This window comes from Phlebotomus papatasi, chromosome 3 (assembly GCF_024763615.1).
Source record: "Phlebotomus papatasi isolate M1 chromosome 3, Ppap_2.1, whole genome shotgun sequence".
NCBI lineage: Eukaryota > Metazoa > Arthropoda > Insecta > Diptera > Psychodidae > Phlebotomus > Phlebotomus papatasi.
In genome coordinates, this window is record NC_077224.1 from 55,395,056 (window position 1) to 55,411,442 (window position 16,387).

General features: G+C 33.3%; 1 protein-coding gene across 1 annotated transcript in view; it reads left to right on the forward strand.

The window, feature by feature from the left end:
* Positions 1–13,312, forward strand: part of LOC129806725 (protein dachsous-like) — an 87,842-nt gene extending 74,530 nt beyond the window's left edge. Inside the window, exon 3 of the mRNA XM_055855497.1 lies at positions 11,573–13,312. Within this exon, the coding sequence (XP_055711472.1) occupies positions 11,573–11,614 (42 nt within the window). The 3' untranslated portion in view covers positions 11,615–13,312. The remainder of the gene's footprint in view (positions 1–11,572) is intronic.
* The last annotated feature ends 3,075 nt before the right edge of the window (positions 13,313–16,387 follow it).

The window sequence follows — 16,387 nt, forward strand, 5'->3', positions numbered from 1 at the left end:
GAGAGTCACATTAAAGACACGCAATGTCTTTTAAGTAAATAACTCCGAATGGGATGTCTTTTTTGTCTTGCCCACTGTGCTCTATGGAAATTAACTCCGAAGACTTTCCAGCAATGGAGATCCTAATCATCTGATTGATATCAACTTCAGACGAAGGATTCTTTGGGCCAAAATGGCAGGTGCAAATTCAGCAGGATTTGCTTGATATAAGGGAGAAGGTGTTGAGAAAAATCTATTGAAGGTGATTTCGGTGGATGGAATCGTCAAAATGTTGAAGAGATTTCCTTGTGTGAAAAGATTGTGAAGAATTCCACGGCGTCATGGGTTGATTTTTCGAAGAAGAGAGATACGGAGAAATACACAAAAATCAACCTGAAGAATGTCTTGAGGTAAACCTGCTATTTCCCATCCTCTCTCACCTTCATCTTGTGCCGTCATTTGGGATCACACTCTTGGCAATCCAATGAATTTGAGAAACTTCAGCACTGACCATTGCGGGTATTTTTTTCGAAATAGAAAGAAAAGTCGACTATCATTTGGCATAATATAAGCTTTTATGGTGCGAGAAACTAGAAAAATGTTTATTTTTTTCTCTTATTCTTTTAATACCAATGGAAGCTGAAAATTGTAAAAAGCATCAGACAATGCAATTCTCTGTCTGGGTGTTTCTCTTCTATATGGCTCTGGCTGGACCCTTCCACCTCCTTGGCTCTGGTTCTTCCATCTCGCGCTTATAAACCACAATGATACCTTCTGATTCACATAATTACAAAGGGAAGGTCTCAAGTTGGAATTGCACTCGGAATAGAAGGAATTCAGCACGGCAAAACCGCAATTTCTCTACTTTTTTCTGCCTATCCCTTATGCCACTTCTTGTCTTAATTCCTTCTTTTCAGCTTCAAAGGAGATTATTAGAAAATGCAATTTGTACCCTAGGTTCTCGTGCTAGTGGGATGATTGATTTTTTTGTTGTTGTTGTTGCAATCACAAGATCTTTTGTGTGCTAAAATTAGCATTTCCAATTGAAGGGTTTCCAACCACAATCACATTAGAAGTAGCCGTTAAATTGGCAAAAGGATCTTCTTTTTTTTGTCATATTTGGCACAAGTAGCATGGAATAATTGGATTGTCTTGAGTCTGAACTCTCTGTGTCATTTTTTCGCTTCACCATGCCCAAAATTAGCATCACGCCAATTTTTGGGGCTTCATCATCAATTTCCATGGAAACATATCAGACATTTCGAGAGAAGGCCATTCTTTAACCTAAAATTATATACCTCTGCGAAATAATAGCTAAAGGCTGTAACAATTTCGGTCTTTCTAGCTCTGGATGTGCATTTGATCAATTCCATGTTTTACTTTGCAACGACTGTTCAGCGCACTTTTGCACTCCGAAAGCAAGGGAGGAATGATTTGACTGAAATCCTGTACACCAGCTTCAGGTATTTCTTTATATGCAAAGCACGCACACACATTCACTGAGAAAAAAAGAGGGTGCGATTAACTTTTTTTCCTCATAACTTTAACACTTTTTAGGTGTAAAAATATATCAACATTTTTTTAATGTTAATTTTACACCTTTTTAAGGATAAAATTAACACGAAAAAGGGTAACTTTAACCCTCAATGCACCTAAAAAGGGTAATATTTACACCGATTTCGGATCAATACTGCAGGGTAAAATTAACATTTCCCGAATGTTATTTTAACTTTTTCGGATTTCTCTCAGTGTTCAACGGTTTAGGACTATTTTAGGGTAGATTTTTCAACATTCTATTGCACAGTAATTCTATATGACGTAATTCAAATATTGTGAATAATTTTGTAATCTTAAGTTCAACTTGTTGAATAGTGTATTGAAGACCGTAAGTTAAGACGAGTTGATACCCAATCCCTAATCCTTACCATATGTAGAATAGAGATCCAGTCAAAAAAATTGTCAACATTTGGCGCAAAAGACGATAAATAGCGTCACTTTTTGCATCAAACGCTAGCATAACATAAATGCAGATACGACAATGGTTGATGCACCCGACGAATTGATATCTGGAACTTACCTAGACAGAATGAGGTCCACAGTTCAATTCTGAATGTATTATATTCCGGACTTTTGCCTGTCTCTACTCTGGTCAGAATTTGGGATTACGTATCATTAATCCTCACTAACGCCTCCTTATAGTTCAGATACTACTTCTCTTTTTACTTATTTCATCAATTTCTTTTAAAATAGGGGAAAGTGCCCATGCTTTATAAGGTCCCAAGCTTTATAATGATTGAATTTTTCCTATGTTTTTCAATAAATATGACTCATTGCACCCAAATTTTAAAAACTAGGAGAAATTGTTCAGTTTTTAAAATCTATTGCGAAGTCACATTTATGCAGAAACATAGGAAAAATCTAGTACAGTAGACTCTTTCAAATTCGGGCATATTTAACCGAAATGTCAGCCGAATTGGACAGAAATTCGGGCGACAAACTTTTTGAAATGCAACGATTTTTTATTCATGTGCATATAGATATTGAGTTTACACACTCATATATAACGTAAATTGCATGAAAATCCCTCAATAATGCAAAATCACATCAAAACTAAGACAAACCATGTCAAATTTGAGCATATTTGATTCATTTGATAATCATAATCAAACTTGAAAAATGACAACAAACTTTTTTCAAATGTAACCGCTGCCCGAATTAAAAAGTAGCCCGATCTTAAAAGAGCCGAATTTGCGAGAGTCTACTGTAATTGACCGTACTGGACCGTGCAAAGCATGGGCACTTTCCCCTACTATTCTATTGAAAGATCAAAAAGAAATTAGTTTAGTTCATGTGATTAGCATTTAAGATTTTTATTGTGAAAATTTATTGTTGGTTCATGTCACGACTATATTGGTGGTTTTATAACATGAAGAGGACTAGGAAAAACAGTCGAGAAAGGAATCAACATCGAGAAAAGTCGATAATACAGCAGCACTTGAGAAAAGTAAAATGCCAGAATAAACATGTTCATATTTGATTGGAATCGAACCATTATAAGATCCACAAGAACTGCTGATTTAGGGGTCAAGCAAGTTAGGATAATTGGCGATCCAAGCTACTAAATCTTGAGATATCCAAAAATGTATAACTTCATACTTTCTAAAATTTTCATTTAATTTTCGTATGTTATGCATTTGATATTAGCTGTACACCACTTCTGACTATAAAGTTTGCCCCTTGTTTGAAAGTTTTGCCTTTGATTTAAAAGGATCTCCTTCAATTCCTTATAGACTCTTCCAGGGCACTTGACTCAGTGTCACAGTGGGTAATTTTTTGGGCAGGTGACACCAAAGGAATTTTACCACGCTTAAGATGGTAAGAGTTATACGAGAATTTTGCACTCTTCGGGGCCAAAAGTCACATTCATCAAAAATGTTACATAACAACACCGTCATAAACTCCCGCCGAAAGATTATTTCCTCGCCAAGACAATCAGTTGGTCATAGGAGAATATCTCTGGGCTTGAATTGAGAACAGAAGATCCATATACAACAGAAAAAAATGCCTCTTTTGTATGTGGGCTTCACAAATCTCAAAAGTGAATGCGTGAAGATACAGAACTTTTTCTTTACATCAGTCTCTTCAGAGATAAATTCCCTGCTTAAATGTCTGTGTGCGTGCCAGAAGGGAGAAGAGTTCCAAAAAGATTGGGATGAACTGAAGATGGAGACCAGAGTGAGAGGTTGTAACTGAAGATGGGGCAAAAAGTGGACTTACTGCGAAGAATATAACACAATTCTGGTATATTGCCTCCAATAAACCATTCTCCAAAGATACAAATCGAGAAACATCCAACATCATGGGTATAGTTACTTTTTGATCATTTCACATGGATGAATTCAATATTGCCATGACCTTTTCTTTTTCCATGTAAAAATAACAGCAAGAGATCAATCCCAGACAACAGATATCTCCCCCCCAACTCCACCCTGAAAATTCCCCCTTTCTCACAGAAATCTCCAGGGACAGGGATCAAAATCAGGTGCTGCTATTCAATAATTCCATTGCGATGGAATTCCATGGAAAAACCAAGAGAAAAGTTTCAAAGGTGTGAGGAGGAGGCAATTTCGAAGGTACAATGTAAAGATACTTTCGCAAGTCACTTTTCACACCATGTGGCAATCTCTGGAATAGGATTCTGGAGCCACAGTCGATCTGGGTATTGTAAGAAGATTGTAAAGCGATCTTCCATCGGCGATTTTACAAAATGAAGCCACTGAGGGGTTTGTCGTTGATGCAGACAAGGTTAAAACTCTTAGAAATAAGGAAGCGATTGAGACGTGATCGAAAAGTCGTGCAATTAGATCAAGGTTTCTCCAGTTAATTGATCCGAAGACAGCAAAAAGAATAACCAATTGACTGTGTCTTTCTGGCCTCCATTTGGACAATAGACGAAAATCAGAGATAAGCCCTGATAGAGTTTTGGTAGCATTCATTAATTACTAGCATTTGATATAATAGTTCAAATTTTACAATTAAATATAAGTTAAGTACGCATCGGATTAATTTTGCTTGGTTATGACTATTGTTACCGATCCCAATGAAGTGTGAAATTAATATGAAAAAAAAAATTAAGGCATTCCTAAAATGTATAAAAGTAGGGGAAAGTACTCTCTCTCCGAATGTTCATGTATTTGAATAATATGAATTTCTTTATCTTCCCTAAAAGATTTACACATAATTATTACATGATTATCAATAATTGATAGTAAGCTAATTAATATTTAATAGAAATGTGTATAAGTCTCTTAGGAAATATATAAGAAAAATCACATAATTCGAAGGCATGAACGTTCGAAGGGAGAGTACTTTCCCCTATAGTTGGCTTGTGGCATTGCAAAAAACACAAGTCGATATCTTTTAAGTATTTTTCCAGAAACTCTCGTTCTAAAAACGTAATGTTGTGAACCTGCTTTTGGCCATACCCTATGGGATGCTTCACGATGCTAAGGAAAGGGCGAATACCGTGCCTCAAATAATTTTCAATTTGCCTCTATACTTCATGCTAGCATCTCATACCAACTATAAACAAAGCCTATGACTGCTTTCATGAGTTAATCTTTAAAATATAGGTTAAATCATCCAATTCACGAATGAATGAAAGGAATTAACGTAATAGTTCCACTTGCGCAAATATAAATTTGTCTCTGTAGTCTAAGGGTTCGGGTTTTCTAAATTATAAACAAAAACACTGCTTGTTTAAAGTATTGTATTAAGTATCTTGCTATAACTATACAGTAACAAGGTAAAAATTTGTCAAAAAGACTATTTGTTCTAATTAAAGCATCTAGATCATACTGTGAAGCCCAATGGGTCCTTGCACTACAAACCAGAGAAATTTTTGTCCATATTTGATAGTTATTTTCCACACAAAAAAAAAACATATTTTGTACTATTGTTCGTAAATGTTTGTGACTTCCTACTGCGGACTTATGAAATGCTCGTTAATCGTATAACTCACAAACTGTAAAAGTTTGTACCTTTTCAACAAACATTGCTCGTAGGATAATCGCTTGACGAACACTTTTTTGTTGTTTTCCAAACACTTGTTTGTAAATGTTCGTAATCATACAAATAAGGTTCTTAAAATTTTGTCATAAATTTTGCAATACAAACAAAAATGTACGAATAAATGTTTGTAAAATTACAAAAAAAAATACTGGTCATGTGATTCTGTTACGAATAATGATTTTGAAATAAGTACAAACTTTTACGATCTTTTTGCGAACAATTTTACGAAGTAGGGTAAAGTGATATAAGTTGGACAATTCGCCGGTACAAGTTGGACAGGGATTTTTTCTTGATAGGTACAGTGCTAAATTTTTTTAAGCACAACGAACCAAATTATAAAACTAACGCAATAAAAATATACAAATAGAAATGAAGCACTAAATTTATCAAGAATAAAAGCCCTGTCCAACTTGTACCACTTTACCCTATTTAGTTTTCTACGCATACAAACGCAAGTAATTTATTTCATTAAAGACAAACATTTCTCATAGTCAAGGTCTGATGCTCATACAAGGATATCATCTAAGCATTACGAGAATTTTATGAGAATATTTAGAATTCTAAAGCAAATTGCAGGTGAATTCGCAATAAATCGAAGGTGATTTATTAAAAAATCCTAAATTTTCTCATAAATTGTCATTCCATAACATTCGAGTTTATTTACAAGTACAAAATCTCTATTCGTTGATTGCAAATAGGTTGACAAAAACAGTACATAAAATCTAGAGAAAGTTTTAGCAAACTCATAAAACTTAAAACATTGCAATTAATTGTCTTTGAAATTGACCAAAAAAATCCATTAGACTGAAAGGAGTTTGTATTTGAACCATTAATAAAAACGACAATAAGGAAGGTCTTCTAGCAATTGCTGACTTGGCGCCAAAAGATCAAATTTAGCAGGTTCCAGTAACTGTTGAGTGTCTCAACAAAAGCCAATTGCTATCCAATTGTTGTGCCCAGAATGGCTTTGGTGGCACTGTCTGCAAGAGGAGGGAAACGACATTAAATTTGTCTCCCTCAAGGACCTCACAACTTCCCAGGGTTCAGAGAGATTCACTTGATGGAGTTTTTGCTCACCTTGATCGTGTACCATTTTAATTTATTTGATGTGAGAGCGGCAAATGTGTAATTGCGATGGCATAAAAAAAGGCAAATGGGGGGCAGAGTGGAAAAGAAGAGAATTACGATCTTGATACATTTTGCTCAATATCTCATAACACGGAAAGAGAGAATTGAGATCATATATGAATTTCAACGACGAAACTTCATTAAAAGATTATAATCGATTCACCTTAATTATACTGAAAGTGTATTTTATGTTATCACACGAGTGGGAAAATTTATGCTTTTTTCGGATCTCTGTTTGTAATGTTTCTTACAAAACCATCCAATAGTGGGCAATCTGCAATCACCGCACTCAGAGATCATTTTCTCATTATTTCATATAATAATCGAATAATCATCGAATGCAATTATACTTCCAGCTTCCATCGAGCTTGGGCCATTTCTTTTGCCCATACACATAGTGCTTAAGACCGGTAATCACACCGCAATAATTCCAGATTAAATTCTCAGCACATGGGAAATAGGCGTCAATTAGCTATAATGGGTAGATTATCGTTATTTGGAAGCCTTTTATTGTTCTTCAAATTCAAATTTCCGCAAGTAAAGTGCCTTAAGGCCATAAGTATTCCATATATATCGTTTTGAGAATTTTTTCCAAAGGCTCGATAATGAGCTTTTGAGTCGAAAATAAATTTTGTTTATCAGTGCTAGTGACAATTACTCGAAATATTCTCTGGCTACATCTCGAAAGACATTTCAACGACATGCAATGGGTAATTTCCAAAATTCATACACAGAAAAAAATATTTCATAAAACTGTTCGTTAATATTTGTAAAATTTCTACTGGGCACTAACGAAATGCTTTTAGATCGTATGACACACGAAAAAGTTTGTAAAACTTTGTATTCTTGCACAAACGTTGTTTGTAACATATTTACTTAACGAGGAGTTTTTGTTCTTTTTCAAACATTTGTTCGTACATTTTTGTTTGAATGACAAAACTTTAGAAACAAATGACAAAATTTTACTAAAATGTTTTGTGTATTTACGAGCATGTGTCTGTAAAAGAACAAAAACTGCTCGTTAAATGATCATATTACGAACAATGTTTGTGGAAAAAATATAAACTTTTACGAACTTTTTAGTGAGTTATACGATTTACGAGAATTGATAATCCTCCTGTAGGAATTCACAAACATTTACGAACCATTATGAACAATTTTACAAAATATTTTTTTTCTATGTAGTGATAACAAATAATTTGTGATAGAAACTCTTAGGATTGATGACAAATAGTTTAGAAGAGTGAATAATTGTTCGATTTAGGTTAAAAATTTTCCATTGTGCTTATCGATTGGATTGATATTCTAGCAGATTGTTGTACGATTTTAAATTAGAAAATTTCTTAATAATCACTTAACCCTTTAACGATGAATTATTTTTGACAGACCGAAAATCAACAATAAAAATTAAACCCATAAACAAAATTTGTGAAACGATTTACATCTAACTTTGGAAAGTTCAACAGAGTCAGATTCGGTGCATTTTTTACCTCTACGTGCAATAGGGACAAAAATAGCCCAAATCTTTATGTAATTTTTCTAACAATAACAATGATTAATAAAATAATCAGTCTATTGAAAAATATTACGTGTGAGTAAGTTAGCATTCTTTTTTAAAAGGGGTTTTGCTTAAAAAAATTGGAAGTATAAAAATTATTAAAATAATTTTTCAATATGAGATTTTAAAAATTCGCCATTTCACGTACAAACATAAGGAAAAAATAACTTTTGGTAGTCAGGAAAAATTATTTTCTTTATGGGACACCGGTGTTCCAATCGTACTTAAAGCGTTAATGTATTCTGACGTCGTCCTCAAGGATAGTTTAAAGAAATGTCGATAGATAGGTAACCTCGAAAATTCAACATAAGAACAGAGTTCTTTTAACAAAATAACTTCAGGGCTGGTAGTGAATAGTCTTGTGTTTCAAATAATTTCTTTATTTGGGTCAAACGTGTGATATTCCACATGTTGATCGATATTCTTGGAGATTGTCGCCCGATTTTTTGCTTATGATCAGCAGTAAAATTATCATTCTTCCAAGAATATTACACGGAAGTCTTCAACAATCTTTCTATATCGTCCAACGATGGGTTAAAGTGGTCGAAATGTCAATCAACGAGATATAAAATTTCTTGACATCTACAAAAGTTTGTGTAGTTCTTAATTGCTCAATTTGTTGACTAAAGAATAACTAAGCCCTTATAAGTATTTTATACGCATCACAGGAATTCTGTATACCGTTTAGATAAAATTTTGTGAGCTTCAATAAAAAGCTTTTGAGAGCTTTTTACCGTGGCAATTGCTTATATCGATCCATTGAGTATTTGCAATCAAATCTCAATGAAAGATCCCGTCCTTTTAGGGGAGGAGATGAACTTACTGAGCAAATGTTGCACATAAATATAAAGAATATTTCGCAGTAAGTTTTTGTTTTAATGAAATTTCTCCACCTCTTTCTCTGAGTCTTGGTTTTTTTTTTAGTGAAGGGATGGGGGGCATATTGTGTGTACTTGAAAAAGGCCATCATCCACATGGGAAGTGTTTGTGCAGAAAGTCCAATGGAATCTGCTCCACACTCACCCAACGTTGGACTGCGATTCATCGAAGAATCTTTCTCTTCTTGAGATACGATCGCCTATAATTTCATAAAACGCGCATAGCTTCTTGTTAATAATAATTTGAGCGCACAGTTATTTCTATTAACTCGACTCGATCGTTTTTCAACATGCCACAAAATGATCATGACGCTTGTGCTATGGGAAGATACGTCGATAGAGAGAGAGGGCGGTGCGTATCTTAAATGACTTTTTGTTCCTCTGCAAAAGAACCTTTTTCCCAACGCAAAGGAACATTATACATAGTTCAGCCGGAAAATGAGAACAAATCGTTCTGAGATACACAAGGAAATCCTCCATCCGCATGGAATTTAAATTATCCAGCATTCTCTATTTAACAATTTCAGGATATTAAATGTACTGAAATGTTATTTTATTACTAATTAATGATATTCTTTAACCTTTGGAGCTACCTTTTTGTCTACTTGCTACCGTTAACTACAAGTGGCAAATTGAGATAGTCCAACATTACAGTCTACTGCCAAACTATTAATAATTGTGAAAGTTAAAAGACTTTGGGATTCTATTGCTTTCAGAACCATTGATTTGTTAGAAAACTTATCCATTGCACTCTTACAAATCCGAAGAATTTCAAAATTGCCCGTGGAATGGTCAAGTTTAGTATAACACTTAAATTTTCAGATGAGTGATCACCTTGAATATTTGATATTAATCTTATAGGGTCAAATGAATATCTATTGGCACTTTAACAAATCATATTCTGAATTATTGGCACTCTATTTTGTACCATTTGAGATAAGAAATTTGAAGGCCTATCCTTATAGGAAAAGGTAGGCTCTAACGGTGGCAGCCAAATCCCGAATTTTAAGAATTCGGGATTTTGGCGTTCGGGATTTTGCCGTTCGGGATTTTGACTGGGACCCGTTTACAACTACCCCATGTTTACTACTGCCCCAGTTTTCCCTATAGAGAAAAATATCCATAAGATTTTGAAAAACCAATAAAATTGGTTTTTATTCAGGATTTTGAAATATTCGGGAACTGGACTAAACCTCAAGTCTAAAGACTGATTTATCTAAGATCATACTGGCTTAGAGCCTGGGTCCCGGTCATCTTAGATATCCTAGATAAATCAGTCTTTAGACTTGAGGTTTAGTCCAGTTCCCGAATATTTCAAAATTCTGAATAAAAACCAATTTTATTGGTTTTTCAGAATCTTATGGATCTTTTTCTCTATAGGGGAAACTGGGGCTGTAGTAAACATGGGATAATTGTAAATACTGGTATTTATGTCTAATTTACTTGGAATTATGTCGACCAGTTGTTCAAGGAACAATTCAATATTTAATTAAAAACATCGCAATGTTTACAGCTGCCCCGTGTTGACTACTGCCCCAGTTTCCCTTAATATCTTAAGTTAAAGTTTTTCCAAAAATTTTCATTGATAAGAAATTAGAAAAGTTATGCTATATGGCTTAGCCTAGATCTGAAGTCCATATGTCGGGAGGAAAAAAATTTCCCTGAGTACAAGTATAATGCATATGAACTTTCAATTTCTTGGACATCATAAATGTGTGACTTGAGGAGATTTCCCGCGACTTGTCTTACCAATACTCCAAATGACCACAATCAATGGGTGATTTTTGCACTCAAGGACGCCATAAAAATTCCAAGAGACCGCACCATCCAAAGAATTAAAGATGCTGAATTCTAATTTCTCGGTCTCAGTCCAACTAGTGGACTTTTGTGGCCATTAACACCGCTCCACAACATGTGCATCAATGAGATTGGAGCGTAATATGCAAAATAGACGATCGCCACTGCGTGGAAATACTTCTCTCAAATCGAACGGATATTATTTAATCAGAAATGGTTGAGGAGGAGGTGGCTGAATTAAAAAGAAAAGAAAGAAAGAAAAAAAAAACGGTCAGAATCACCCAGTAATGCCACACTAAAAACCACAATCCAACTCAAATGTGCGGGATCTTGGATGTCTCTTTGGGATACCCAATGGATTTCTTTCCGAGTATCTCTGTGTGGCATTCTCTCTCGCATGGTAGTTACCCATCGCACGGAGCTAATGACCGATCGATAGGTTTCTTAATTACTATCACTTCAGCGTATTTTAAAATGCAAATCGAATTTTCTGTAAATATTATCATGATATAGAGCCTTCTCCCATGTCTTTGTTCCATGAGACTGTCTTGGAGTTTTCTCTCAATAACCTTAAGAAATCCACTTTTTTTATGCAAAATTCTCTTGCCATCATCTTCATCGTGGTATTATAATATATTAATTGTTTTTCTTTTCTTTTCAGGTATGTTGTAAAAACTACAGTCTTTGTCCAGATTGTTCGTGATGTTTTGCAAAGGGTTTTACCAAATGTACTTCTGTGTAAGTAATTACAAAGAACTCGTATAAAATAGTAATCTTTCTAGAGTTAAACGAGAATTACATTTTTGATCAATTACGCCCCACTTTATTTCACTTTTTATTAAATTTTTTTTTCTATAAGAGAGGTAACTGTAACCCCAAATGACCTGAAGAGGTTTACACCGATTTCAAGAGAAAAACAATCACGAACAGAATATTAAATTAATATTTTCGGATTTTTCTCAGGGATCAGATTAAATCTTAAAATTATTATTCTTTAAATTTTCTTGTAAATGACTTATCCAAATTATTTAATTTTGTAACCACTGAAAGGGCCTTAATTATCATTTACATAAAAATATTCACTGATTTTTAGTAAAAAACAAGAAGGTCCAAGAGTTTTAACAAGATCATTATTAAAAAATTAAATTTATTAAAATATTAATATACCAATTAGCATATTACAAAAGCACCCAATAAATGTTTTGAGGTTTATATTTTCAACTAATTATAGAGTATTTTTCTTAACCTGGCGATCCCTGGTAATTCTACACATTATTTTTCTTTTAGAAAGTCTTGGAATATGATTTTAAGTACAGTGCGACTCTAATATTATCAACCCATAAAAATTTTAATTAAAATTAAAAAGTAGGGGAAAGTGGGGCATTTTTTAAAATGGGGTACCTCTATATTGGGGCTTTTTTCTATTTTTAAGTACACCTGGACCTTACCATGAAATAATATAGCTCCACAAACCAATAAATTACAATTTGATAACCTCAGTTCCATTTTAAAATATGAGAAAAAGGCCCTGTTTAAATGCACCCCAATTCAAAGGTACCACACTTCCTCCTATGTAAAATTACAGGCTTAACGTCAAATTTTTAAACTACTTGTCTTGACTAATAACGTAATACAATTTTTAACAACTTAAAACACATAGAATATAAGGAGTAAATACGTTGACACTATTGGAGTCATACTGTAAAATATTTTAACTGTTGTCTTATGCAGATTTTGTATCAAATTTAACACGTTTTTTTTAGCACAGTTTGATCTAAGAATTGAGAAAAATTTTAGAAAGTTTTCACCTCTAATTTGGAGTTTTACAATTTAAACTTTATTTAAAACAAATAAACATTTTTATGAAACGTTTTAATATCAAGTAGAGGAAAGTTGGGGTAGTTTTAGGTAGAGGAAAGTACTCTCTCTTCGAACGTTCATGCCTTCGAATAATGTGATTTTCTTTAAGCTTCCCTAAGAGATTTAGCACGCAATTATCAATTAATTGACAATAAGCTAACCAATATTATACCAATACCGAAAACTATACCTGAGCTATACCAATACCGAAAAAATCGACATTTTGAATTATTGAAGGTAAAAGGTCAACCACTTTGGAGAACCCATTTTTCAACAGATTTTGTTAAATTTGGATTTTTTAGATAGGTATTGAAATTTCGAACCCGACTGCATTGGTATTCATCGGTAATGAACCGGTTAAGTGTCAATTTTTGAAGATTTTTACATCCCCTATAATTAATATTCCCTAAAAGCCATGTTTTCTCAATGATTTTCGAATATGCTTTAGTATTAGTAATAGTAGTATTTATTCAATAACAAAAATAGGGTTCATTCCTCTTACAATTGTGATAAAGAGAAAAAGAAAAACAAGTAAAAAAAATAGCAATAAAAAAAAAGAAGGATTTATAGTAGTATAATTTTAGAAGTAGTCTAGACGAATATTTCGTCCAAGCATACCTATGACCGGGAAATTTACCATTTTGAATTATTGAAGATCAAAGGTCAACCACTTTGGAACGCCCACTTTTCAACCGATTTGGCCAAATATGGATTTTTTGGAAGAGTATTATAATTTCAAACCCGGCTGCATCGGTCTGCCTTTTAATTGGAGTATTAATAAGTATTTTAAGGCTTTATTAAGGCTCCAAATTTGTATTTTTTTTTAATAGAAGTAGAAGTAACTTTAACTTACTGAATTTTTGTTTTTAGAAAAACTTTTCACATTTCGGTTTAAGAGCCCAAAATTTAATTTGTATAATAATTTCTCTGAGTGAGTGTAGTTATTTTAGCTGGTTTTCTTTATGCAGAAAGTTATTAGTTAATTGAAAAAGGGTGCCTCCCAGCAAACTGGTGATTACTGAGCAAGTAAAGTGTAAAAAATTGAATTTATGATCAGAGTTCGTCAATATGTCTTCTAATATTATGGTTGCATCGAACTCACCAGTTGTATGATTCAGCTCAACAAATAATCATACCAAATGACCAAAACATTCGATAGATATTTATTAATTTTGCACGCAAAATGGTGCAGTTGAAAGTTGCAATAAAAGATCGGAATTGAAGGTTAAGAGCTGTACAAAATCCCATTTGTATTTTTAATGCATTTCTTTTTTTCGGTGTATAGTATACTGTTCCAATGCCAAATAACAATTTTACGACTCTTAAGTATACGGTTGGTTGAAGAATTTCGTGGCCATGTGAGGATAAGATAAAAAATATGAGGCCTATCACATCCCCTTTTCACCACAAAACTTATCCATCTTTTGCCACAGATCTTAACGAGACATTGTAGCAAACATCGGTGGGAAGAGTTTTATATGGGATGTTTCAGTTTGTCGTTATTTTTTTCCTGACCAACTAACAGATATATTTTTGCGTTGAATGAATTATGTGAATTTTTAGTTTATACATAAATTCCCATCGTTTTACGATCCCTCAAATCCTTCCCCTTGAGCATATACGCATTTATTTGGGGCCGCTCTGTTTTTTTGCTGTGAGAGATTTGCACCATGTTCCAAATAAATGGTGAATTTTCACTCGTTTGCCAACTCCCACACTTGGAAAATTTATTGGAACTTCTTTCTTTGGGTTCTTGGAAGGTCATCAATCTCCTCTCTTTGTCATTAAGCGAGAAAGTTTATGATTAAACATCAAAATGTGTCTTTACACCATTCTTTTCGCAGACATTGTTGTATTACTACATTGTTGTATTCCTGTATTTAAAGTCCCTGGTCACATCTTTCTTTTATTGCTGAATTTGAAAAAGTCAAGCTATAGGGTCTTGCTATTCTAAGAAGGCATTTAATAATGATCAAAATCATCAAATTAGTTCTTATTAACATAATTTAACGGGTCTTATATTGTATTTTGTGAAAAATCTAAATGGAATCAGTTCACTCACAAAAAAGATAGTAGAATTAACAATTTCTGACATAAGAATTAGGGGAAGGGAGGGCACTTTTCTGCAGTAAAACTTTACTTCAAGATACATTTGCTAAACGATTATGAATCATATTTCTATAAAATTAACATAATTCATAGATAATCACTATCATCCCAAAAATGAATATTTTCGGAAATAATTACAACTTTTTAAGGCTATCTCTTTTTCATAAGGGTAACTCTAACCTTAATCCATTAATCCATAATTAAACAAATGTTTATTATAAAAAAAGTAATAGGGGATAGGGCGCTACCTTCGGATTCGGACGACTCAAGCTTCGGACTAATCAATTTTTTCTGTGTTCTTAATGGATTTAATCGATGTTTCTTTTCAGAAAATTTGGGGTATTTGACTAGCTATTAAGATATAATACTATAACGGGTCAAATTCATTAAAAAAAAATTGAGGAAATCGAACTATTCGAAGCTTGAGTCGTCGAAAGGTAACGAGCTTTCCTCTATAGCAATTAAGGGAAAGCGTGCTACCTCCGTACGACTCAAGCTTCGAACAACTCAATTTATTTTCTATGTTCCTCATAGATTTCAGCCATCCCTTTTCTGAAAATTTGAAGCATTGGACTAGCTTTTAAAATATAATTGTTACTAAGGTAAAATTAATTTAAAACACATTGAAAAACAATGAACCATTCGAAACTTGAATCGTCTGAAGGTAGCGCGCTTTCCCCTAGTGTGCGCATCATGCGCATAAATACCAAATAAATCTTTTAAATAAAAAAAATATCATTAAATCTTAGAATTTATCTAACTATGGGAGGTGGGACATTGTAAGCATGCATAACTTTAAAAAAATTGTATTTTTCGGAATAATAATAATAAAAAGAGACACTGCACATTAGAAATCGCACTAAGTTGTAGTACAGAAATAATCTATTATTTTACATTTTTTCACAATTCTATTCTTCATTTTGAAAATCTTTCTCAAGAAGTTCACTGTATCATATACAACTATGTTTTATTGTGTGTTCTCGGTTTACTGCAACAAATTTACAAAATTTCCTGATTAAACCTTTTTTTTGTTTTTTTTTACATAAAATTCCTATTCCCTGATACATACATATGTGATACTTTAGAATTTTTGGAATATATTACTAGATCAGTCAATTGTAAGTAATGGAAAATGGGCGTAACTTGCACAACATGTTCCGTTTCCTAAATGCTATTCATTACTTTTTTTAATTTATTATCTAATAATTTAGTAATAATAATTATAAGTATAGTATAAGCGCCAAAATCAAGATTAGGAGATTAGGGTTCTATCCAACCCAGATATTAAAAAAGAAGTAGAGTCAAAATTATTTCAAAGTGTAAAAGTGTAAGAATCGGCTAAATCTTAGAATTCTGGGATCCTCAAAATGCAAAATATACTTTCAAAGCTCAGAATAACTTGAAGCATACTTTTTATGCTGCAACAGAATGCATTACAGGGTGTTTCGGAGGTCTGCAAGTTCTGACAGGATGTACCATATCCATGAAGAAATGCAGTCAATAAATT